General features: G+C 40.9%; 1 protein-coding gene across 1 annotated transcript; it reads right to left on the bottom strand.

Annotated features, from left to right (window-relative positions):
* Positions 1–22878, bottom strand: fkbp5 (FKBP prolyl isomerase 5). Its single transcript, XM_084167950.1, has 11 exons — positions 22614–22878; positions 15051–15183; positions 13543–13687; positions 13211–13353; positions 12834–12948; positions 12370–12526; positions 12038–12128; positions 11625–11708; positions 7887–8072; positions 2359–2598; positions 1–1404 (listed from the first exon to the last, which is right to left on the bottom strand). Exons 2-11 carry the CDS (start codon positions 15153–15155, stop codon positions 1291–1293), a joined length of 1380 nt encoding a protein of 459 aa, XP_084024076.1. The 5' UTR covers positions 15156–15183; positions 22614–22878; the 3' UTR covers positions 1–1290.
* Positions 22879–24301: the final 1423 nt, after the last annotated feature.

The raw sequence follows: 24301 nt of genomic DNA, 5'->3' as shown, positions 1-24301 counted from the left end.
TCAATGGCTTCTTTTTATATTGAGGGCATAAGCCTCCCTTCTTTTGTTTCACAATGATAAAATCATTAAGACAACCAAGGGCAGATGTCCAACGAATGTAAAAAACAAATGTACAAATAATTAAAGCCCAGATTTTATCCAAGGCGTCATTGAGTGTTATTGTTCATAAAAAGACAACATCGGTGGTTTTACAATCTTAGCTGAAGATCGAGGTGCATCCTTGTCCATAATTTAACACTCTTTTATTAAAAGGAAATAAGACGAGTCAGACAGTACAGTCACCCATTCCAGGACTGGGGAGGAAGAGAACTACGAGACTATAACCTTTTTTGTAATTACAGGGAGACCTTGGTCCCAGCATGACTTCCTGTCAAAATAAAGTTTAAATAAAAACCTGCCTTAGTTATTATCAGTCACATAATCCAAATTCAAACAGTGTACAGTGAAAAAAGCATTTGTCCAGGAGAGAATGCAAGGTTGAAGTCAGAGAGGACTGGACAGCAGCTTGGAAAGCTGAGACTTAAAGCTTCATTATTGGAGTTGCTTTGATTTGGGCAAACACAGAACAGTATGTAGCATCTGTAGCGTGCAAGGGTCTATCTGGGATGAGTCTGTACTTGTTAATTCTCCATGTTCAAGAGTAAAGAGTGGGGGGTTCTTCAGCCTGTGCAAATATACAGTATGACTCATTGTCTGAACATAAGTAGTTTTCTGGGACTGTGGGTGTTATGACAACTAGGTGACGATGATGCCAGCTGTTTTGTCTGTTATAGTGGCACAGCGTCACACCACTTCCACATGGTCAAATTATGTATATTGAGGATTCCAAATGTGACTGTAAGCACAAGGTGCAGGGCAACCCCAGCCATCCCAACCAATAGATTGAAGCTACCAAAATAGAATGATACCTGTTGTTCATCTGTATTGTGCAAAACGAGACAATGCAATGCTAAAATTATATTTGATTATCAACATCAGAATGCAGACTGTGGGTTTGAGTTAAGTTGAGGTGTGCATTTGGAGGCAAGATGCAACGCAAGAGGTTCAGGACTGGACCTGGACTGGATTCCATGTTATGGACTGAAAGAAGGAATGCTGTTCGGCCTGCAGCCTTCCCCAATCACTCGCGCCACCTGTCTGTCATGCAGGGGACAGCACACATGGTGGCGGGTAGGTAGGGGAATATGAGGTCAGGGTGGAGGGGTGTGGTCCAGCCCCATCTGGTCCCTGCCCCTGTGTGGGTAGGTGGGTAGCGAGGGGAGACCTGCCCCCCTGGCCTCCTCTGGAGCATCAGGGACAGTCCTGGCCGTGGTCCTGATTCCTGCGGCATCTCTTAGTGGCCACTTGATGGTTCTCGTTCATCACTCCACTGTCCTCCGCCTTCCTCCTCTTCCCTTTCCCTGCCTGTTGAGCACACAGATACAAAGGAGAGGGACTTTTAAATGGAAGTCATGTTTAGATTTCTTCCATTGTGCAAAAATAAATCACTTTTTATACATTTTGTTTTGCAATATTAATTAGTATAATATTTATATTAATGAAGACACAAACTATAATCGATTATGGAGTAAAAGGAAGCATCAAGTGGTAATGAGTGGTCCTCTGTAGCTCAGTTTGTAAGAGCACGGCTCTTACAACGCCAGGATAGTGTGTTCGATTTAGAAGACCACCCATACGTAGAAAATGCATGCATGAGTCGCTTGTTCTTTTGATAAAAGCGTCTGCAATATGGCATATACCATAACGCGAGAACTAAAGTTCAAATAAAGTAGCTATTCAGTACTACCACTAGATGTCAGCCTACTACCACTAAATGTGACTCTCTAAAGCAGCGATTCTCAACTGGTGGGTCATGACCCAAAATGGTGTGTTTGAGTGAAAAACAAAAACGTTTAATTGTAAAAGAAAATCGTACAAAATAATGGATTATTTCCACATGAAATAAATATTAACGTCTGAACATAAATGACTAAAACCAGATAGAAAGTGTGTAGAAATGATAATGGACCTATAATTTGACAGGTCAAATCTGGGTCCCGAAGAACAACCAGTTGAGAACCACTGCTCTAAACCATGAACGATGGACCACAGTCGGTCAGCAGCACAGCACAGACTATTGAAATAGATAAACATGTCATTTCACATGTATCAAATTACTCAAACAGTGAACCAGGTCAGATTGTACAACTGATTACTCATCCAGATTACATCCCAAACGGTACCCTATTCCCAATATAGTGCACTACATTTGACCAGGGCCGATTGCACTCTGTTCAAAAGTACTGCACTATATAGGGAATAACTTGTCATTTGGGACGAAGTCAATCCATCCAGACTGTGAAAGACTTTGTTACAGACCTTGACGTCATGTTCAGCAAACTTCTGGAACATGTTGGCATAGATCTTCTTGTCCCTTTCATTGTGTTCCCGGATTTTGTGTTGACAGATGGAGACTTGGCCGAGTGCCGCCCGGTTAGAGGGGTTGACCTGCAGCACCAGTTTAAAGTCAGACATGGCCAGGCTGAACTCGTTACGGAAGAGACGAGCCTCCCCACGCCGGTACAGAGCCTTCTCATTCTTCCCATCCAGCTCTATCACCTACGAGATACACACAGACACACAACTACATTGGTAACATTTTGCATTAAGGTATACCTACAGGGATTTATAAAGGGCTTTATAAATAGTTTTAAACAGCAAATTATTAGTTTATAAAGCTGTTTAAAAAATTGTAACAGAATGGTTGGAATTGTGTGATTATTATTTGAATGCTTACTAAACAGATTAATACATACCCTACATTACCAAAGTATGTGGACACCTGCTTGTCGAACATCTCATTCCAGAATCATGGGCATTAATATGGAGCTAGTCCCCCCTTTGCTGCTTGCTACAACAGCCTCAACTCTTCTCGGAAGGCTTTCCACTAGATGTTGGAATATTGCTGCGGGGACTTGCTTCCATTCAGCCACAAGAACATTAGTGAGGTTGGGCACCGATGTTGGGCGATTAGGCCTGGCTCACAGTCGGCGTTCCAATTCATACCAAAGGTGTTCGATGGGGTTGAGGTCAAGGCTCTGTGCAGGCCAGTCAAGTTCTTCCACACTTATCTCGACAAATCATTTCTGTATGGACCTTGCTTTGTGCACGGGGGCATTGTCATGCTGAAACATAAAGGGGCCTTCCCCAAACTGTTGCCACAAAGTTGGAAGCACAGAATCGTTTAGAATGTAATTGTATGCTGTAGCGTTAATATTTCCCTTCACTGGAACTAAGGGGCCTAGCCCGAACCATGAAAAACAGCCCCAGACCATTACTCCTCATCCACCAAACTTTACAGTTGGCACTATGCATTGGGGCAGGTAGCATTCTCCTGGCATCCGCCAAACCCAGATTAGACTGTCAGACAGCCAGATTAGTCTGTCACGCCAGAGAACGCGTTTCCACTGCTCCAGAATCCAATGGCAGTGAGCTTTACACCACTCCAGCTGACGCTTTGCATTGAGCATGGTGATCTTAGGCTTGTGTGCGGCTGCTCGGCAATGGAAACCCATTTCATGAAGCTCCCGACTAACAGATATTTTGCTGACGTTGCTTCCAGAGGCAGTTTGGAAATCGGTAGTGAATGTTGCAACCGAGGGCAGACAATTTTTACGCGCTTCAGCACTCGGCGGTCCTGTTCTGTGACCTTGTGTGGCCTACCACTTCACGGCTGAGCAGTTGTTGCTCCTAGATGTTTCCACTTCACAATAACAGCATTTACAGATGGCCGGGGCAGCTCCAGCAGGGCAGAAATTTGCTGAACTGACTTGTTGGAAAGTTGGCATCCTATGATTGTGCCATGTTGTAAGTCACTGAGCTATTCGGCAAGGGCATTCTACTGCCAATGTTTGTCTATGGAGATTGCATGGCGGTGTGCTCGATTTTATACACCTGTCAGCAACGGGTGTGGCTGAAATAGCAGAATCCACTAATTTCAAGGGGTTCCACATACTTTTGTATATATACAGTGAGGGAAAAAAGTATTTGATCCCCTGCTGATTTTGTACATTTGCCCACTGACAAAGAAATTATCAGTCTATAATTTTAATGATAGGTTTATTTGAACAGTGAGAGACAGAAAAACAACAAAAAAATCCAGAAAAACGCATGTCAAAAATGTTATAAATTGATTAGCATTTTAATGAGGGAAATAAGTATTTGACCCCCTCTCAATCAGAAAGATTTCTGGCTCCCAGGTGTCTTTTATACAGGTAACGAGCTGAGATTAGGAGCACACTCTTAAAGCGAGTGCTCCTAATCTCAGCTTGTTACCTGTATAAAAGACACCTGTCCACAGAAGCAATCAATCAGATTCCAAACTCTCCACCATGGCCAAGACCAAAGAGCTCTCCAAGGATGTCAGGGACAAGATTGTAGACCGACACAAGGCTGGAATGGGCTACAAGACCATCGCCAAGCAGCTTGGTGAGAAGGTGACAACAGTTGGTGCGATTATTCGCAAATGGAAGAAACACAAAATAACTGTCAATCTCCCTCGGCCTGGGGCTCCATGCAAGATCTCACCTCGTGGAGTTGCAATTATCATGAGAACAGTGAGGAATCAGCCCAGAACCACACGGGAGGATCTTGTCAATGATCTCAAGGCAGCTGGGACCATAGTCACCAAGAAAACAATTGGTAACACATTACGCCGTGAAGGACTGAAATCCTGCAGTGCCCGCAAGGTCCCCCTGCTCAAGAAAGCACATATACAGGGCCGTCAGAAGTTTGCCAATGAACATCTGAATGATTCAGAGGAGAACTGGGTGAAAGTGTTGTGGTCAGATGAGACCAAAATGGAGCTCTTTGGCATCAACTCAACTCGCCGTGTTTGGAGGAGGAGGAACGCTGCCTATGACCCCAAGAACACCATCCCCACCGTCAAACATGGAGGTGGAAACATTATGCTTTGGGGGTGTTTTTCTGGTAAGGGGACAGGACAACATCACCGCATCAAAGGGATGACGGACAGGGCCATGTACCGTCAAATCCTTCCCTCAGCCAGGGCATTGAAAATGGGTCGTGGATGGGTATTCCAGCATGACAATGACCCAAAACACACGGACAAGGCAACAAAGGAGTGGCTCAAGAAGAAGCACATTAAGGTCCTGGAGTGGCCTAGCCAGTCTCCAGACCTTAATCCCATAGAAAATCTGTGGAGGGAGCTGAAGGTTCGAGTTGCCAAACGTCAGCCTCGAAACCTTAATGACTTGGAGAAGATCTGCAAAGAGGAGTGGGACAAAATCCCTCCTGAGATGTGTGCAAACCTGGTGGCCAACTAAAAGAAACGTCTGACCTCTGTGATTGCCAACAAGGGTTTTGCCACCAAGTACTAAGTCATGTTTTGCAGAGGGGTCAAATACTTATTTCCCTCATTAAAATGCAAATCAATTTATAAAATTTTTGACATGCGTTTTTCTGGATTTTTTTGTTGTTATTCTGTCTCTCACTGTTCAAATAAACCTACCATTAAAATAATAGACTGATCATGTCTTTGTCAGTGGGCAAACGTACAAAATCAGCAGGGGATCAAATACTTTCTTCCCTCACTGTATAAATATACAGTTGAAGTCGGAAGTTTACATACACCTTAGCCAAATACATTTAAACTCAGTTTTTCACAATTCCTGACATTTAAGCCTAGTAAAAATTACCTGTCTTAGGTCAGTTAAGATCACCACTTTATTTTAAGAATGTGAAATGTCAGAAAAATAGTAGAGAGAATGATTTATTTCAGCTTTTATTGCTTTCATCACATTCAGTCAGAAGTTTACATACACTCAATTAGTATTTGGTAACATTGCCTTTAAATAGTTTATCTTGGGTCAAACGTTTCGTGTAGCCTTCCACAAGCTTCCCACAATAAGTTGGGTAAATTTTGGCCCATTCCTCCTGACAGAGCTGGTGTAACTGAGTCAGGTTTGTAGGCCTACTTGCTCGCACACACTTTTTCAGTTCTGCCCACATATTTTCTATAGGGTTGAGGTCAGGGCTTTGTGATAGCCACTCCAATACCTTTACTTTGTTGTCCTTAAGCCATTTTGCCACAACTTTGGAAGTATGCTTGGGGTCATTGTCCATTTGGAAGACCAATTGGGACCAAGCTTTAACTTCCTGACTGATGTCTTGAGATGTTGCTTCAATATATCCACATAATTTTCCTTCCTCATGATGCCATCTATTTTGTGAAGTGCACCAGTCCCTCCTGCAGCAAAGCACCCCCACAGCATGATGCTGCCACCCCCGTTCTTCACGGTTGGGATGGTGTTCTTCGGCTTGCAAGTACCCCCTTTTTCCTCCAAACATAACGATGGTCATTATGGCCAAACAGTTCTATTTTTGTTTCACCAGACCAAAAAGTACGATCTTTGTCCCCATGTGCAGTTGCAAACCGTAGTCTGGCTTTTTTATGGCGGTTTTGGAGCAGTGGCTTCTTCCTTGCTGAGCGGCCTTTCAGGTTATGTCGATATAGGACTCGTTTTACTGTGGATATAGATACTTCTGTACCTGTTTCCTCCAGCATCTTCACAATGTCCTTTGCTGTTGTTCTGGGATTGATTTGCACTTTTCACACCAAAGTACGTTCATCTCTAGGAGACAGAATGCGTCTCCTTCCTGAGCGGTATGACGACTGCGTGTTCCCATGGTGTTTATACTTGCGTACTATTGTTTGTACAGATGAATGTGGTACCTTCAGGCATTTGGAAATTGCTCCCAAGGATGAACCAGACTTGTGGAGGTCTACAATTTTTTTTACGAGGTCTTGGCTGATTTATTTTGATTTTCCCATGATGTCAAGCAAAGAGGCACTGAGTTTGAAGGTAGGCCTTGAAATACATCCACAGGTACACCTCCAATTGACTCAAATGATGTTAATTAGCCTATCAGAAGCTTCTAAAGCCATGACGTCATTTTCTGGAATTTTCCAAGCTATTTAAAGGCACAGTCAACTTAGTGTATGTAAACTTCTGACCCACTGGAATTGTGATACAGTGAATTATAAGTGAAATAATCTGTCTGTAAACAATTGTTGGAAAGATTACTTGTGTCATGTACAAAGTAGATGTCCAAACCGACTTGCCAAAACTATAGATTGTTAACAAGAAATTTGTGGAGTGGTTAAAAAACAAGTTTTAATGACTCCAACCTAAGTGTATGTAAACTTCCGACTTCAACTGTACATACAGGACCAGTCAAAAGTTTGGACACACCTACTCATTCCAGGGTTTGTCTTTATTTTTACTATTTTCTACTTTGTAGAATAATAGTGAAGACATCAAAACTTTGAAATAACACATATGGAATCATGTAGTAACCAAAAAAGTGTTAAACATAAACAATATATTTTATATTTGAGATTCTTCAAAGTAGCCACCCTTTTCCTTGATGACAGCATTGCACACTCTTGGCATTCTCTCAACCAGCTTCATGAGGTAGTCCCCTGGAATGCATTTCAATTAACAGGTGTCATCAAGGCAAAGTGTGGCTACTTTGAAGAATCTCCAATATTACATATATTTTGATTAGTTTAACACTTTTTTGGTTACTACATGATTCCATATGTGTTATTTCATTGTTTTGATGTCTTCACTATAATTCTACAATATAGAAAATAGTCAAAATAAAGAAAAACCCTTGAATGAGTAGGTGTGTCCAAACTTTTGACTGGTACTGTATGTATACCACCCCACTGACCCAGAGCAAATAGTTAAAGACACAAACAATTGTATGCTATTCCATGCACAGGCACTAGCTGCATGCTGTGTGTGGCTTCAGTATATGGTATACATGTATATGTGTGTGGGGATCCCATGCGTGCAGCCAGGTATGCATTGAGAGTGTACCTTGTTACAGTTCTCCACAACCAGTGCATACTCTCTCAGCCTCAGGTAGCACATTGCCAGGTTGAGCTGGGAGACCAGTAGGAAGTTCTGGATCGTCTGCTGCTGCTCCTTCCCTACACCAAACTCCATCTCAAGCCACGAAACAATGCGCTGGTACTGGACCACCGCCTGCAGGAAACGCCCCGCCTAGAACCAGGGACAACACATGGACTAGGTTTTGCAGGTCTCTCATGCAAAATAGATTATAAGCAACATTTTCATATCGTAAAAGAAATGTGCAAAGCAGGCACGTGCACAGATAGGGCTCTACCTACAGTGGCTTGCAAAAGTATTCACCCCCCTTGGCATTCTTCCTATTTTGTTGCCTTAAACCTGGAATTAAAATTGATTTTTTGGTGGTTTGTATAATTTGAATTACACAACTTTATGTATTTAACTAGGCAAGTCAGTTAAGAACAAATTCATATTTACAATGACGGCCTACACCGGCCAAACCCGGACAATGCTGGGCCAATCATGTGCCGCCCAATCACAGCCGGTTGTGATACAGCCTGGAATCGAACCAGGGTGTCTGTAGTGACACCTCACGCACTGAGATGCAGTGCCTTAGACCACTGCGCCACTCGGGAGCCCAACTTGCCTACCACTTTGAAGATGCAAAATTTGTTTTATTGTGAAACAAACAAGAAATAAGACAAAAAAACTGAGAGCCACCTTTTGCAGCAATTACAGCTGCAAGTCTCTTGGGGTATATCTCTATAAGCTTGGCACATCTAACCACTGGAATTTTTGCCCGTTCTTCAAGGCAAAACTGCTCCAGCTCCTTCAAGTTGGATGGGTTCTGCTGGTGTACAGCAATCTTTAAGTCATACCACAGATTCTCAATTGGATTTAGGTCTGGGCTTTGACTACGCCATTCCAAGACATTTAAATGTTTCCCCTTAAACCACTCGAGTGTTGCTTTAGCAGTATGCTTAGGGTCATTGTCCTGCTGGAAGGTGAACCTCCGTCCCAGTCTCAAATCTCTGGAACACTGAAACAGGTTTTCCTCAAGAATGTCCCTGTATTTAGCGCCATCCATTATTCCTTCAATTCTGACCAGTTTCCCAGTCCCTGCCGATGAAAAACATCCCCACAGCATGATGCTGCCACCACCATGCTTCACTGTGGGGATGGTGTTCTCGGGGTGATGAGAGGTGTTGGGTTTGCGCCAGACATAGCGTTTTCCTTGATGGCCAAAAAGCTCAACTTTAGTCTAATCTGACCAGAGTACTTTCTTCCATATGTTTGGGGAGTCTCCCACATGCCTTTTGGCGAACACCAAACGTGTTTGCTTATTTTATTCTTTAAGCAATGGCTTTTTTCTGGCAACTCTTCTGAAAAGCCCAGCTCTGTGGAGTGTACGGCTTAAAGTGGTCCTATGGACAGATACGCCAATCTCCGCTGTGGAGCTTTGCAGCTCCTTCAGGGTTATCTTTGGTCTCTTTGTTGCCTCTCTGATGAATGCCCCCCTTGCCTGGTCCGTGAGTTTTGGTAGGGGGCCCTCTCTTGGCAGGTTTGTTGTGGTGCCATATTCTTTCCATTTTTTAATAATGGATTTAATGGTGCTCCGTGGGATGTTCAAAGTTTCCGATCTGATCTGCACTTCTCCACAACTTTGTCCCTGACCTGTTTGGAGAGCTCCTTGATCTTCATGGTGCCGCTTGCTTGGTGGTGCCCCTTGCTTGGTGGTGTTGCAGACTCTGGGGCCTTTCAGAACAGGTGTATATATACTGAGATCATGTGACAGATCATGTGACACTTAGATTGCACACAGGTGGACTTTATTTAACTAATTATGTGACTTCTGAAGGTAATTGGTTGCACCAGATCTTATTTATGGGCTTCATAGCAAAGGGGGTGAATACATATGCACGCACCACTTTTACGTTATTTATTTTTTATAATTTTTTTAAATTTTTCATTTCACTTCACCAATTTGGACTATTTTTTGTATGTCCCTTACATGAAATACAAATACAAATCCATTTAAATTACAGGTTGTAACGCAACAAAATAGAAAAAACACCAAGGGGGATGAATACTTTTGCAAGGCACTGTATGCAGAGCACCTGCCTCTTTGCCCGTCCAATCTCTGAAGTTCACTTTTGTACTGGGTTAAAATATATCATATGTCATCAAGGCAAAGGGTGGCTATTTGATGAATCTCAAATCTCAAATATATTTTGATTTGTTTAACACTTTTTTGGTTACTACATGATTCCATTGTGTTATTTCATAGTTTTGATGTCTTCACTATTATTCTACAATGTAGAAAATAGTAAAAATAAAGAAAAACCCTTGAATGAGTAGGTGTTCTAAAACTTTTGACCGGTAGTCTATATATATACACTGAGTGTACAAAACATCATGAACACCTGCTCTTTCCATGACATAAACTGACCAGGTGAAAGGAAGCAATAGTCCCTTATTGATGTCACTTGTTAAATCCACTTCAATCAGTGTAGATGATGGGGAGGAGACAGGTTAAAGAAGGATTTTTAAGCCAGTTGAGACAATTGAGACATGGATTGTGTTTGTGTGCCATTCAGAGGGTGAATGGACAAGACAAATGATTGAAGTGCCTTTGAACGGGGTATGGTAGTCGGTGCCAGGCGCAAGAACTGCAACACTGCTGGGTTTTTCACACTCAAAAGTTTCCCGCGTGTATCAAGAATGGTCCACCACCCAAAGGACATCCAGCCAACTTGACACAACTGTGGGAAGCATTGGAGTCAACATGGGCCAGCACCCCTGTGGAACACTTTTGACACCTTGTAGAGTCCATGCCCCGATGCAACTCAACATTAGGAAGGGTTTTTTAATGTTTTGTACACTCAATATATATTGTCTCATTTGCATATTTTGTTACAATATTTCAGAAAAACATTAATACTAAAACATTTGATATTTGTGTCTACATTCAACTGGTAACTGTATACAGTTTTTGTCATTGTTGTTCTGAACCCACTGGCCGCATGTCGTCATTAAATGTGTCATTTTATTAGCCATTAAGATGTGGCCATCTATTGTTTTTATGTAACTAAATAATCAAAGTCATAATTGCTCAATGAGTCTGTGACCGTGGTTGCAGAAAACATTTTTGGGGGGGTTCCCTTTTTTTAGTTTGAGCACCTTCCCCCCAAATGTTTTGTACACAGCCCTGGTGGAAAGCATTATTATAATCTCGCAGTGTGATTTGGTCATTTGACTGCAGGAAAGGGCTTCATAAATGAAAAGTTCAGAAACAGAGGGAAAATCATATTTTTTAAGGTTAAGTTTAGGGTAAGTTTTGGCGTTAACTCAGAATTTTTAAGGTTAGGGTTAAGTTTAGGCATTAACTCAGAAATCTTAAGGTTAGGCATTATCTCTGAATGGATAAGGTAAGAGTTAAGGTTTGGGATAGGCTAAAAACAAAAATCTCAAAAACTGGATTTGAACTTGCAACCTTTGGAATCAGAGGCAGATGCTTTGCCCATCCATGTCCTTGCAAAACCAAAACCTATTTGAAGGTAACAGCGCTCACTGTTTCCCCTAGTGGCTGGTTTCCACAATATCTCCTGATGTCCTCAGACATGGATGGACGTTGAATACTGACTTGTATCACTGGTGACCTGGCTGAAATATTCATACACAGATGCATCACAATGGTCATTACATTTTGTCTATTGTCTGAAAGACAGAGATAGCGCACTATACCTTGAAATATTGGGTCCCTTTCTGTTTGGCTCCAGCAGACAAATCCAGTTTCTCCTTTAGATCTAATTCCCATGATTCTTTGGCCTTGAAAAGAAAACATACTGTTATCAGTTTCAGAGAAGGTCTTGAGAAGAAAATATACTGTTATCAGTTTCAGAGAAGGCCTTGAAAAGAAAACATACTGTTGACAGTTTCAGAGCTAGAGATTTGAAGATGACTTTCAGTGAGATGATGCCTGTTTCTTCCCATTATTTTCTCCAGGGTCACTCTGCCATCATGCAATATCTAACTGAGACCCTCATTGTCTAAACTCCAGCTCAAATAAAAGCAATCTGTTGGAATCTTCCAGGGACACTAATAGGATACTTGAACACATTCCTTTTACCCTATCTTATCCAGCAAGTAGAACTCACCTTCTCAAAGTCATTTAGAGTCACTTCATACATCAGGTCTGAGTTTGGTCCAATCTTATGCTGTGCTCTATCCTCTTTCCCAAAGCCATACCTACAAAAACAAGAGTGAGAGTATTGTACGGCTGATTATTTCTGACACACACCTGTTCCATGAAATGAGTACATTATTTCAAGATTTTTCTATAGAGATGCTTGTTTAAGGTTACAAGTCATTGTTGATGATGACTGAGTAAGCATATTTACTTTGTGTTGCAACAGGTCTACTTCAGCGATAGGGAGTAGAGTAGAGTAGAGTAGAGTAGAGTAGAGTAGAGTAGAGTAAAGGCCCTTACTTGGGTTTTAAGTAGAGCATGCAGCATTCTCCTTTCTGCATCTTCTCCATGGCCCTGTCTACACCCAGAGGAACGCCCATGTCCTCTGACTCGCCCACAACAAAGTGCACTTTCCTGGAGTCAAACAGACGCTCTCCACAGCGACCCTCCAGGTGCACTGTGGGATACAGGAATGCAATTGAAAATATATAGATAATTTTTATGGAAAATATTATCATTTTACTTAATGGGAATGGGCTGTTCAGATAACAAACATAATGTAGGTTTGATTGTTCAAGATGTTCAGTTTGAGTGTTCAATGTTTTTTTGTGTTGTTTGAGACTGTACAAAAATCAAAACAAATGTTGATCACAGTCAATGTGAGACAAAGCCTTTGTACCAAAATCAATAGACATATTGATCACCAAGTTCACAGTTAATGAGATCATAATGAATGTGATAGAGAGTAGGCATGTCCGCCTCACCGTGGACAGTTGATCCATCATTGGGATTATTATAGCCCTCCCCTTTGACCTTTATCCTCCTTGTGATGCCGCCGTCGTCCGTCAGCACCTCCCCTTTGAAGCTCAGCAGCTCTACCTACAGGAAGTGAAGAGACACGTAAGAACAGAAAAAACATTACATCACGTCCATTTGTTGGCACATTTCACCACAATAGTAACCATAAGATTCCATAATGATGAGAATGATTATGTTATTTATGTGTTCTGTTCACAATGCCGAGAGAGAATCTAGGACAATGCACAGTCAGAAAATACAGTATAGGGGAAACCTGTTACTGTATGTGCAGATGAAGGCCTATATACCATCATCACCTTGGAAAACACTCTGCTTTACCTACCTCAAACTGTAGCATGGCATTGGGAGGTATTTTGGGGGGGCATCCAGATGACCCATAGGCATATTCTGGTTTGCAGAGGAGCATGCACACCTCTCCTCTCTGCATAGAGGTCACACCAACATCCAAGCCCTTAATCACCTGACCTGTGGAGTGATATATAAGAAGAGACATGATGAACAGATGTAGGCTACATATGCAGTGACATATAGGCGATATATACGGCGGGTGAATAAAATGTGTTACCACAACCCCCTGGTTTATAAGTACATTAGTAGTACATTATTAATCATTAACAAATTGTGAGCATGCTATGATCAAACACCTTAACATACCCTTTCCCAGATTGAAGGTGAAGGGTTTCTTGCGGTCCATACTGGAGTCAAACTTCTTCCCATTGAGTAGTTTTCCAGTGTAGTGCACTGCTACCTTGTCCCCGATCATGGGTCTGTCCCCATCCTCTCCCTGTTTTTTCACCACCTGTACAAAGAACAGATGTCAGCCCTGAGATCATCTCAGCTCAGCATGCTAGTTAATACTTGTTTTCTATAGCTAGACAGTAGCTAGGTTTCCATCCAATTGGCGACAGATTTCCATGCAAATATTCTAGAATCCACATAAAGAAAATATGCGCATTTTCCCAATTGTGGTGTGTTTCCACAAAATGGACTTGTTGCGGATAAAAATCAGTGCGCAATGAGGTAGTGCACACAAAATGTAATTTTTTGCTTAAGTTTTCATGTACCGAATACAAATCTAACGTTCAATGTGTTTCCATTGCATTTTCAACTCTACCGATAGTTTTGTCACAAAAACAGTTGCATTAAATAGCAAATGTGCCTAACGTTGCTCTGGTCTTGGCACATGCGCTCTAGTCAACAGTTCGCAGACACAGTGCAGGTTGGCTAGTCTACATGATGAGATTATTATGGATAAGAGCAAAAATATTTTTATTTGTCAAATGGTAGTCAAGCATCGATCATCATGTCACCAGAATAAGACCCTTGATATTTATTGGAAAGGAGCATCAAGATCACCGTTCACTTTCACCACCCTGTGAAGTTCATCATAATTTATTTAATCTGTAGCCTAATTAACTGCATGGTTTCCCGAGTTGTAGTGGAAGGACCACACATCATAGCATCGCGTCACTCCAAGTTTTCTTCGATATGATTGTTATTATGTCAATATTTGTGCATAAAGGCGTTTCCACCACCATTTCTAGCATCATTCATTTTACAGACACAAAAAGATCCCACCATGTTGAACGAACAAATGACCTGTCGGCATTTATACAATTGTACCGAAACGTCCTGTTTCCATCACAGCTGTCGTGATTTTTTTAAATATGACTTCATATGCATAAAGACTGTGGATGGAAACGTGGTTTATGATGATTTATTCATGTGAAATATTTATCTTTCATGTACCCCTACTAGTATTTTTCATCCTAACAGTTATGCATTTCTTGCTGTGCTCTGTTCTTGCTGCTACGTTTATTGGTAACTCCTGGACAGGAGGATGTGCTCAAAAACAAAGGAACACTTGAGTGGTGGAAGAATTATGAAAGAAGAGTTTCTCTGAAATCTCTCTGAATACCATACCAAAGGGAACACGTTGTGTGTGTGCTTCAGGCCTGTCTTAAAAGAGGATGTCAACAGTAGAACACATCCTAACACTGAATAGGTCCCTTTCATAACCAACAATCCATGTTTATGGAATGATATGCAAAGCAGATTATGGAAAGTACAGCCGAATCCTAATAATAATTTGAGCTGCGCTGCTTTATGTCAAGTCAGAGTTTGTCCCTTACAGAGGATGTTGGGATGAGGTTAAAGCCTACCTTGCGAACTCCCTCGTCTTTGTTAGGAGTGACGTCAATGCCCTTATCGGCAAAGACCACAGCAGGAGACTGGTCATCCATGGACTGGTCCTTATCTGTGGTCATATCTGCACCTGGGAATGCCACTCTAACCCTGCACAAAAGAATCACACACACAAACACACACACACACATTGTTAAAACTGGGATACGCACCAATATAATAACACACTCACAAAACCCCACCAACACACAAAGCCCCCAGTAGAAAGGTATTCCAGAACCACCTGAATCTCACTTTAACTGTAATCAATTATATGCATATGACCTTTAGGTAAGTACATTGTTAGCTATGTAATACAGTATCACTGACATCCTGTGAGTCAGGGAATGGCGTTTCTAACATCTCAACTCTGTTTCTTCTTCATTCTGATAAAATGCATGAACTGATGCACACCCAAAAATGTATGTAGAGGTGCTGACTAATGAAGAATAAACTCTGTGCTGTCCCTCTTTGTGAGACATGCAGCACAGTACGTTCTTGGGAGACTGTTGTCGTTGAAGAGCCAAACAAGTTTTCTGATGATGAGCTATAGAAAGTGCCTCAATGGCTGCCTTATCTCCCAGCCCACAGTACATTGTTTTAACTCATGGTACATCATGTTAACTCATGGTGCATCATGTTAACTCATGGTACATCATGTTAAGGCTCTGTCGCAGCCGGCCGCGACCGGGAGACTCATGGGCGGCGCACAATTGGCCCAGCGTCGTCCAGGGTAGGGGAGGGAATGGCCGGCCGGGATGTAGCTCAGTTGATAGAGCATGGCGTTTGCAACGCCAGGGTTGTGGGTTCGATTCCCACGGGGGGCCAGTATAAAAAAATATGTATTCACTAACTGTAAGTCGCTCTGGATAAGAGCGTCTGCTAAATGACTAAAATGTAAATGTAAATGTAAACTCATGGTATATCATGTTAACTCATGGTACATCATGTTAACTCATGGTATATCATGTTAACTCATGGTACATCATGTTAACTCATGGTGCATCATGTTAACTCATGGTATATCATGTTAACTCATGGTATATCATGTTAACTCATGGTATATCATGTTAACTCATGGTATATCATGTTAATTCATGGTACATTATGTTAACTCATGGTACATCATATTAACTCCCAGTACATCATGTTAACTTGCTGCAGTCATACCATCATACTAATGTCAAAACTCCAGAAAATGTACACATGTAGCATCTTAATTTGAGTCAGTTTACTACAGCAGGCAAATAATCCTGCAGCAACAGGAAATGCGAAATTATTATGTGGATTATAATTAATTGTAGGGGTTGATACCTTTTTCGTAAGGGAAAATCAAGTCTGAAATTTCAAAGTGGAAATTACAAACTCCAGATGCCTTTTTAAATCTTAAATACACTACAAGTTAAAAATGTCCTGCATTGCAGGAAAGTTCTCCTGCAACAAGGTGATCAAATTAAGATCCTACATCTGTAGGTCTTCATATACAGTATCTATGCTGTTTCATTGCAGTATACTATGCCCACATTCACTGTTGACAATGCCAAAAGGTTCAATTCAATCAAAACTGCAATGTGGTAAGCTATTTACGCAGTAGATCTTTTTCTTCCAAGGTCAAATAAAATGATATAATATGTTTTTGTTTCTTCTTCATTCTGAAAACTAGCCCCTGATTAATGAAATATGAGATCTGATGGTGCAACAGTGCAGTCACTCTGTCCAGTCCATCTTTGTGAGACTTGCTGCACAGTGTGTTCTTGGGACACTGTTGAAGAGCCAAAAGAGCTTTCTGATGATGAGCTACCGTATAATATTATCCTGATGTCTTTCAATGGCAGCCTTCACGATTCGTATCTCTCAAACCACAGTACATCATGTTAACTCATGGTACATTATGTTAACTATTGGAATTTGCTGCAGTCATACTATAATACTAGCATCAAGTGTGCAAGTGCACATAGTTCTAAACTAACTGTAAAAACTCTTCACATTTACTGAATGAAAATTCCACACACAAAAAAAGACAGGGGGCTGCTGGTGGGTGTGCTACACCAGTGCCTGTTGCATCTTTTCAGATAAGATACAACTTAATTTATGCCTTCAGGGCAATATGACTAGGGCCTGGTCCCATGCCTTAGGACATGAGAAAAGTAGGTAGACGCAATCAGGGTCCCCTGTAGCTCAGTTGGTAGAGCATGGCGCTTGCAACGCCAGGGTTGTGGGTTCGTTTCCCACGGGGGGCCAGTATGAAAATGTATGCACTCACTAACTGTAAGTCGCTCTGGATAAGAGTGTCTACTAAATGACTAAAATGTAAATCATAACTCCAGACTTGAGTTCATGACGCTATGTGTCTGCTATCTAAAGAACACTAAGGTATTAAAATGCTGCTTTGCTGTCATATTTGCCATGTTAATGTGTCAATGTTGATTTTGGAATGTCTTTATCTGATTATAGCTTTAGCCTTCCCGTGAACTACGGACTAACTGTTTAAGCCTCAGGGTTTTCTGTGATGTTGGTTATTATGCCCTATTGACTCTGTTAAATAAATTATTAATAAATGTAACAATTGACTTAACAATTATATCTCTATTGACATATTAAGAAATACTATGGTATAGACAACAATCGTATGTTGAATAACATTTTCAAAATGTGAAAACTATGAAGGGTTGTAATATCAATCAGATTGTGTAGGCTATTTAAAATCAAGGCAGAAACATCTTCCTAGAAATCTCCTCATTGGAAGCAGACTGTGGAAAACGATGAAACAAGCACAGCAGTTGTAGCATTACAGTAACTCTTATTTCTGCACATATTGTAATGCATCATCATTTCACCATTCTTCAGAAAACAGAACAGAAAATAAGAAAACATGACGTAAGCCCAACACTTACCTCAAATATCTAACAGCTATTGAACTACTTGCACCATACAATTAAACAAATGTAAAACAGATTTAAACCATCAACATAACCTTGATGCTTAGCTCATTTGTGCATTCAATGTTCTTTCTGTTGACTTCTCTTGATCAATGAATACAAATAGCTTACTGTAAGATAACATATGAACCATCCCAAATGGGCTTTCTCATATAGTACATCATCAATTGACTATGAGTGGCCCGCCACAGGCATCCACAGTGAAGGAAGTCACACACATAGCCGGTCCCAATAGCGGAGGTGCCTACATGCACTTACCACAAATGCCTTGTTTATACTAAGTTTTCCGTATTGTGCATTGCTCTCTGTTACTCTTGTTTTGTATCGTCATTAGCACATATACAGTACCAGTCAAAAATTTGGACACACTTACTCATTCAAGAGTTTTTCTTTATTTTTACTATTTTTTACATTTTAGAATAATAGTGAAGACATCAAAACTATGAAATAACACATATGGAATCATGTAGTAACCAAAAAAGTGTTAAACTAATCAAAATATATTTTATATTTGAGATTCTTCAAATAGCCACCCTTTGCCTTGATGACAGCTTTGCACACTCTTGGCATTCTCTCAACCAGCTTCATGAGGTAGTCACCTGGAATGCATTTCAATTAACAGGTGTGCCTTCTTAAAAGTTAATTTGTGGAATTTCTTTCCATCTTAATGCGTTTGAGCCAATCAGTTGTGTTGTGACAAGGTAGGGGGGTATACAGAAGATAGCCCTATTTGGTAAAAGACCAAGTCCATATTATGGCAAGAACAGCTCAAATAAGCAAAGAGAAACAATAGTCCAGCATTACTTTAAGACATGAACATTTCAAGAACTTGGAAAGTTCTTCAAGTACAGTCGCAAAACCATCAAGCGATAAGATGAAACTGGCTCTCATGAGGACCACCACAGGAAAGGAAGACCCAGAGTCACCTCTGCTGCAGAGGATACGTTCATTAGAGTTACCAGCCTCAGAAATTGCAGGCCAAATAAATGCTTTACAGAGTTCAAGTAACAGACACATCTCAACATCAACTGTTCAGAGGAGACTGCGTGAATCAGGCCTTCATGGTCGAATTGCTGCAAATAAACCACTACTAAAGGACACCAATAAGAAGAAGAGACTTGCTTGGGGCAAGAAACACGAGCAATGGACATTAGACCTGTGGAAATCTGTCCTTTGGTTTGATGAATCCAAATTTGAGATTTTTGGTTCCTACCACTGTGTCTTTGTGAGACGCAGAGTAGGTGAATGGATGATCTCCGCATGTGTGGTTCCCACCGTCAAGCATGGAGGAGGAGGTGTGATGGTGTGGGGGTGCTTTGCTGGTGACACTGTCTGTGATTTATTTAGTATTCAAGGCACACTTAACCAGCATGGCTACCACAGCATTTTGCAGCGATACGCCATCCCATCTGGTTTGCGTTTAGTGGGACTATCATTTGTATCAAACAGATGAAATATATGGAAACCACATGTTTGACTCCGTTCCATCAATTCCATTCCAGACATTACAATCAGCCCGTCCTCCTATAGCTTCTTCCACCAGCCTCCACTGACACACACACACACACACTCTCGCTCTCATACACACATACTCACACACGTTTGATGCTTAATTTGTTCCCACATATGTCAGAATTATATCAGGAGCCTGTGATCACTTGCCATTGTTGCCGTAAACAACAACAACAATAACCATAGTAATAAAGCTTAAAATGATCATTCTTTCATCATATGGATATCACTTCTAAGAAACGTTGGAACGGAACATCGTGTTCTGGGAGCTGTAACATTATAGCTTTCCACATTGACAGGGCCAAATGCATAAACAAACACATACACACACCAACTAACATGTAAGAACAATTAGTTGATTTAATGATCTAGTAATATAATTATTAAATAAACCTAGAGTGGGGGGGGGGGGGGGGGGGGGTGTATGTCTATGTCCACCTCTGTGTCTGTCTGCCTCTGTCCATCTCTGTTTGTGTCCATCTGTGCAGTAGTGTGTGAGTGTGTCTTCCTATGCATCTGTGTCCGCACAGTGTGTGTATGTTTGTGTGTTTGGTTTTACTATCCTTGTGGGAACCAGAAATTAGTAAATCAAGGAACATTTGGACGTGTGGGGATATTTCACCAGTCCCCACAAGGAAAAAGGCTATTTTAGGCTTAGGGGTTAGGTTTAGGGTTAGGGTTAAGATTAGGGTTTGGGTTAGAATTCAGGTTAGGGGTTAGGTTTAGGGTTAGGGGTTAGGGTTAGGTTTAGGGGTTAAGGTTAGGTTTAAGGTGTGTGTGTGTGTGTGTGTGTGTGTGTGTGTGTGTGTGTGTGTGTGTGTGTGTGTGTGTGTGTGTGTGTGTGTGTGTGTGTGTGTAGACTGTGTGTGAAGAATTTGTGTGGGGGAACACTATGTCCCTTCTGTTCCAAGTTCCTGGCACAATCTGATAGTGTTCACCAATCTGAAATTCACTCAGTCACAACACAGCATCAGCTTCGGGTGGCGATATCCAAATAGGCTCCCCGCAACACAAATAGAGACTAACACATATTACGTCTTCTTTTAATGGGGGAAATGCAGGGATTGACGCAGATTAACTAAAAAATCTATAATTTTAATTGCTGAAATGTCAAATCTGAGTTTGGAAGGGGTAAAAGTCTAAATGTCTAAAACTTAGGAGTAGTAAAAATGTTTGGTAACACAGGCTACGGTACTTTAATAGCAGAATGTGTAATGTAACTGTTATTAATTATGTACCACAGTATTTCATCCAAACATCATTAATTCAGAATGCTTGTGCATTTGTCTTTAAGTTCATATTCATGATGAAGAAATGTAAACCATCTCGGTATGAAATTATAAATCTAAGTTACAGCTGTGTTACAGCCGGCAGTGCGTTAGTTTGTCTCGTAGCCCTTTCCTGCAGTCAAATGACCTATTGGCCTCATGGGTGGAATGTTCTTCATATTTTACATAATTTCATAATTAATAAACATGTATTTATTTTTACACCGAAAATCCGATGTTTCTATGTCAAACAATTTTGTTATATTTCAGTCTTCTGTGGTGTATATAAAGTGTAATATTGGGATGCAAACTCAAAATGTCATACATTTCAACTCTATATCTGACATGGTACATGTCTTCTTTTTTTAAGCCCATAACCATGTGTGTGAGTTGTATACTTTTGTTTCAAAGTAAGACTACCGAGAAACACTCTGTGGGACCCTGATTTAGCCCACTGCAGTAAAAGGTTATTCAGAGACAGCGTGGAACTCAGAGACCCTGTGGAGAAATGCACGGACGGAACACAACAAAGCAGAGAACATTCAGTCCTGAGAGCTCCAGCAGCACAGTCACTCCACAGATGCACACTGTGTCTCCAAGCTCTCTATCACAAGTCAATGCTACACGCTAATCCACATATAAACATGCAGTTAACCATTGTGTGGCCAAGCAGACCTTGGGAGGAAACCTTGGTCTGATAATAGAGGGTGCTGTATGTACACCTAATCCCCCACACATAACAAGCCTGTGCTGCAATAAATGCCTTGGTTGTCTTCAACCTGCAACCTGCAATTTTATCCACATGTGCTGCAATAAATGCCTTGGTTGTCTTCAACCTGCAACCTGCAATTTTATCCAGCAATCGCGACGCAAAGGAAATTACAGATAAACATATTTTTTAACAGTGTCCTACTTTCTATCTGTTCTGCCCAGTCTTCCAGTCAGTAATTAGACTGAAACAATGATTGGATAAAATCATACTGTTTTTAACAAGAGTCACACCTATTATACTATGCTTCACTGCATAAGCAACAGTTCTGGAGAAACATGTTGAATAAACGTCTACCATACAAAGTCTGCTATAGATGAATTGCTATTTCGTAACTACCTCTAATAAGCCTGTAATAAGAAGACATAGGGCTACATATTCATTTTAGGTATATTATCGATTTTCCTTGAATGAAATTGAAAATTGTAATTGTGAGTGAGACATTAAATACATTATTCTCTCTCTCTCTCTCTCTCTCTCTCTCTCTCTCTCTCTCTCGCTCTCTCTCTCTCTCTCTCTGTGTGTGCCTGAAGAGAGAGTGAGAAAGAAAGAAAGAAAGAAAGAAAGAAAGAAAGAAAGAAAGAAAGAAAGAAAGAAAGAAAGAAAGAAAGAAAGAAAATCATAAAGAGTAAATCGGTTGCAATAGCATTGGATTACAGCCTTCAATGGATGTAAATTCATCCCACTCGCATTAAAAACATTGACACGTGATAAGTAAAGGAATACAACATGAGCATGAGATCTAGCCTACATGTATCTGGAAAAGAAGCCTAGAACAGAACTTAATAGCACCGAACACTGATTCTATACATTAGCCAAATTACCGGAATCATAAGTATCAAAAACTGGACTTATTAAAAACATATTGCTTATTATCTATTTATTCATCTTATTCTGAGACACCTCTTTTTTCAACAATAGGCTGCAATTGGATACAATGTAACTCGATACTCATTGGTCTCGCTTGATGAAACATGCCCAATAGCCATTCAGAAGACAGCAAACCAATTATCCTATCTCCATACAAGACTAAGAAATAAAGCTGTAACTTACCTATTTCTCTTTTGTCTTTTCTCTTCTTTGATTGCTCGTGTGCTGCTTTCGCGCTAACTTCAGCCGGTATATCACCGCTGGCTCTGCAACGCAAGTAAGCACGCAATGCTGCTGATTTGAAACCCGCCCTCTCATAACAAAACAGGGTACTGAATGTTCTGCCGGCAGTTTTTTACACTCAAAACCCCCGACACTAGTGACGATCAAAACGCGAGTGTGAGTCCTATGGAGAGGAGAATTGAAATTACACTAGGAAGAAGGCGGAGGGAACTGCGAGGGGGAGGGCGGTTTAGTGTAAAAAATACGAACAGGTCTTGGAAAGTAGCCACAAAGTAACACAATGTTCCGGCTGTACTGTAGCTGCGCTCTGATGAGGACACAGTGTTCTAGTAGACACCCTGACCCTGTAACCCGTTCTGTTCCGAGCGCGGCCGCAGCTCGCGCAGCGCAACTACCAGGAACAGCCTGTACAGCAGTCCACTCTGTCCTCGAGTACAGCTCAGCTCCAATTAACGGAACAGTAAGTACACAGATGAACTTTGCGTTTCAGAAGGGTTCAATGTTTTATTGGAGGACAGATAGGTAGGCTACGCCATCTGGAATGGAATAATTTATCAAGTGACATACTGGCTGCCTAGGTTAATAATGAGATGTGGAATGAAATGTCATTCAAATTGTTATGTTGGCTAAATTAAAACCAACTGAGTAATTTTTTGGGGTGAATAATATTTACATGGTCATTTTAACATCTTGATCACCATAACAACAAACAGGCTATTTGGAGCATTGATTGCCAGCCACAATTAATTAGGTTAATCAAGCACATGAGACATTTTATATAAGATTCCACAGATTGAAAATGTATTTGGTGGGTTTCTTTTTAGACTATACAGTTTTTCTTTTACAAAGCAGAATCCAGTCACTGATTTAGGCCTCATAATCAAGGGCCTTTGTGTAGACCATGTTTTTGGACTAATAAAAATAAAGTGTACCAAAATATGAATCATATATGAACAATATATCACGTTTATTGTTAGTTTACCTCAGTGCTCCAATCATATAGTCCTATTTTTGTTTCATAAACCAAGATTGGCAGTTTTACCAAGTGTGGTGTAGCCTAATGCACAATATGTTATAGGCCCTAGGCTACAAACTAGTCCTTTAGATACAGTGGGGGGAAAAAGTATTTAGTCAGCCACCAATTGTGCAAGTTCTCCCACTTAAAAAGATGAGAGAGGCCTGTAATTTTCGTCATTGGTACACGTCAACTATGACAGACAAATTGAGACTTTTTTTTCCAGAAAATCACATTGTAGGATTTTTTATGAATTTATTTGCAAATTATGGTGGAAAATAAGTATTTGGTCACCTACAAACAAGCAAGATTTCTGGCCCACACAGACCTGTAACTTCTTCTATAAGAGGCTCCTCTGTCCTCCACTCGTTACCTGTATTAATGGCACCTGTTTGAACTTGTTATCAGTATAAAAGACACCTGTCCACAACCTCAAACAGTCACACTCCAAACTCCACTATGGCCAAGACCAAAGAGCTGTCAAAGGACACCAGAAACAAAATTGTAGACCTGCACCAGGCTGGGAAGACTGAATCTGCAATAGCTTGGTTTGAAGAAATCAACTGTGGGAGCAATTATTAGGAAATGGAAGACATACAAGACCACTGATAAT

Source organism: Coregonus lavaretus (genome assembly GCF_964263955.1).
Source record: "Coregonus lavaretus genome assembly, chromosome: 8".
In the NCBI taxonomy this organism is placed as follows: domain Eukaryota; kingdom Metazoa; phylum Chordata; class Actinopteri; order Salmoniformes; family Salmonidae; genus Coregonus; species Coregonus lavaretus.
Note: the sequence above shows the minus strand (reverse complement) of the source record. Positions and strands in the feature narration are given on the sequence as shown.

Bases quoted from the DNA above. Each gene is read 5' to 3' on its own strand.
- fkbp5 (XM_084167950.1), bottom strand. From the start codon at position 15,155: ATGACCACAGATAAGGACCAGTCCATGGATGACCAGTCTCCTGCTGTG. The intron at 11,709-12,037 runs GTGAGTTCTACT...TTTCTTTTCAAG, and splicing joins CTCTAAATGACTTTGAGAAG to GCCAAAGAATCATGGGAATT. The intron at 8,073-11,624 runs GTATAGTGCGCT...CCCTGGTTCTAG, and splicing joins AAGGGACCCAATATTTCAAG to GCGGGGCGTTTCCTGCAGGC.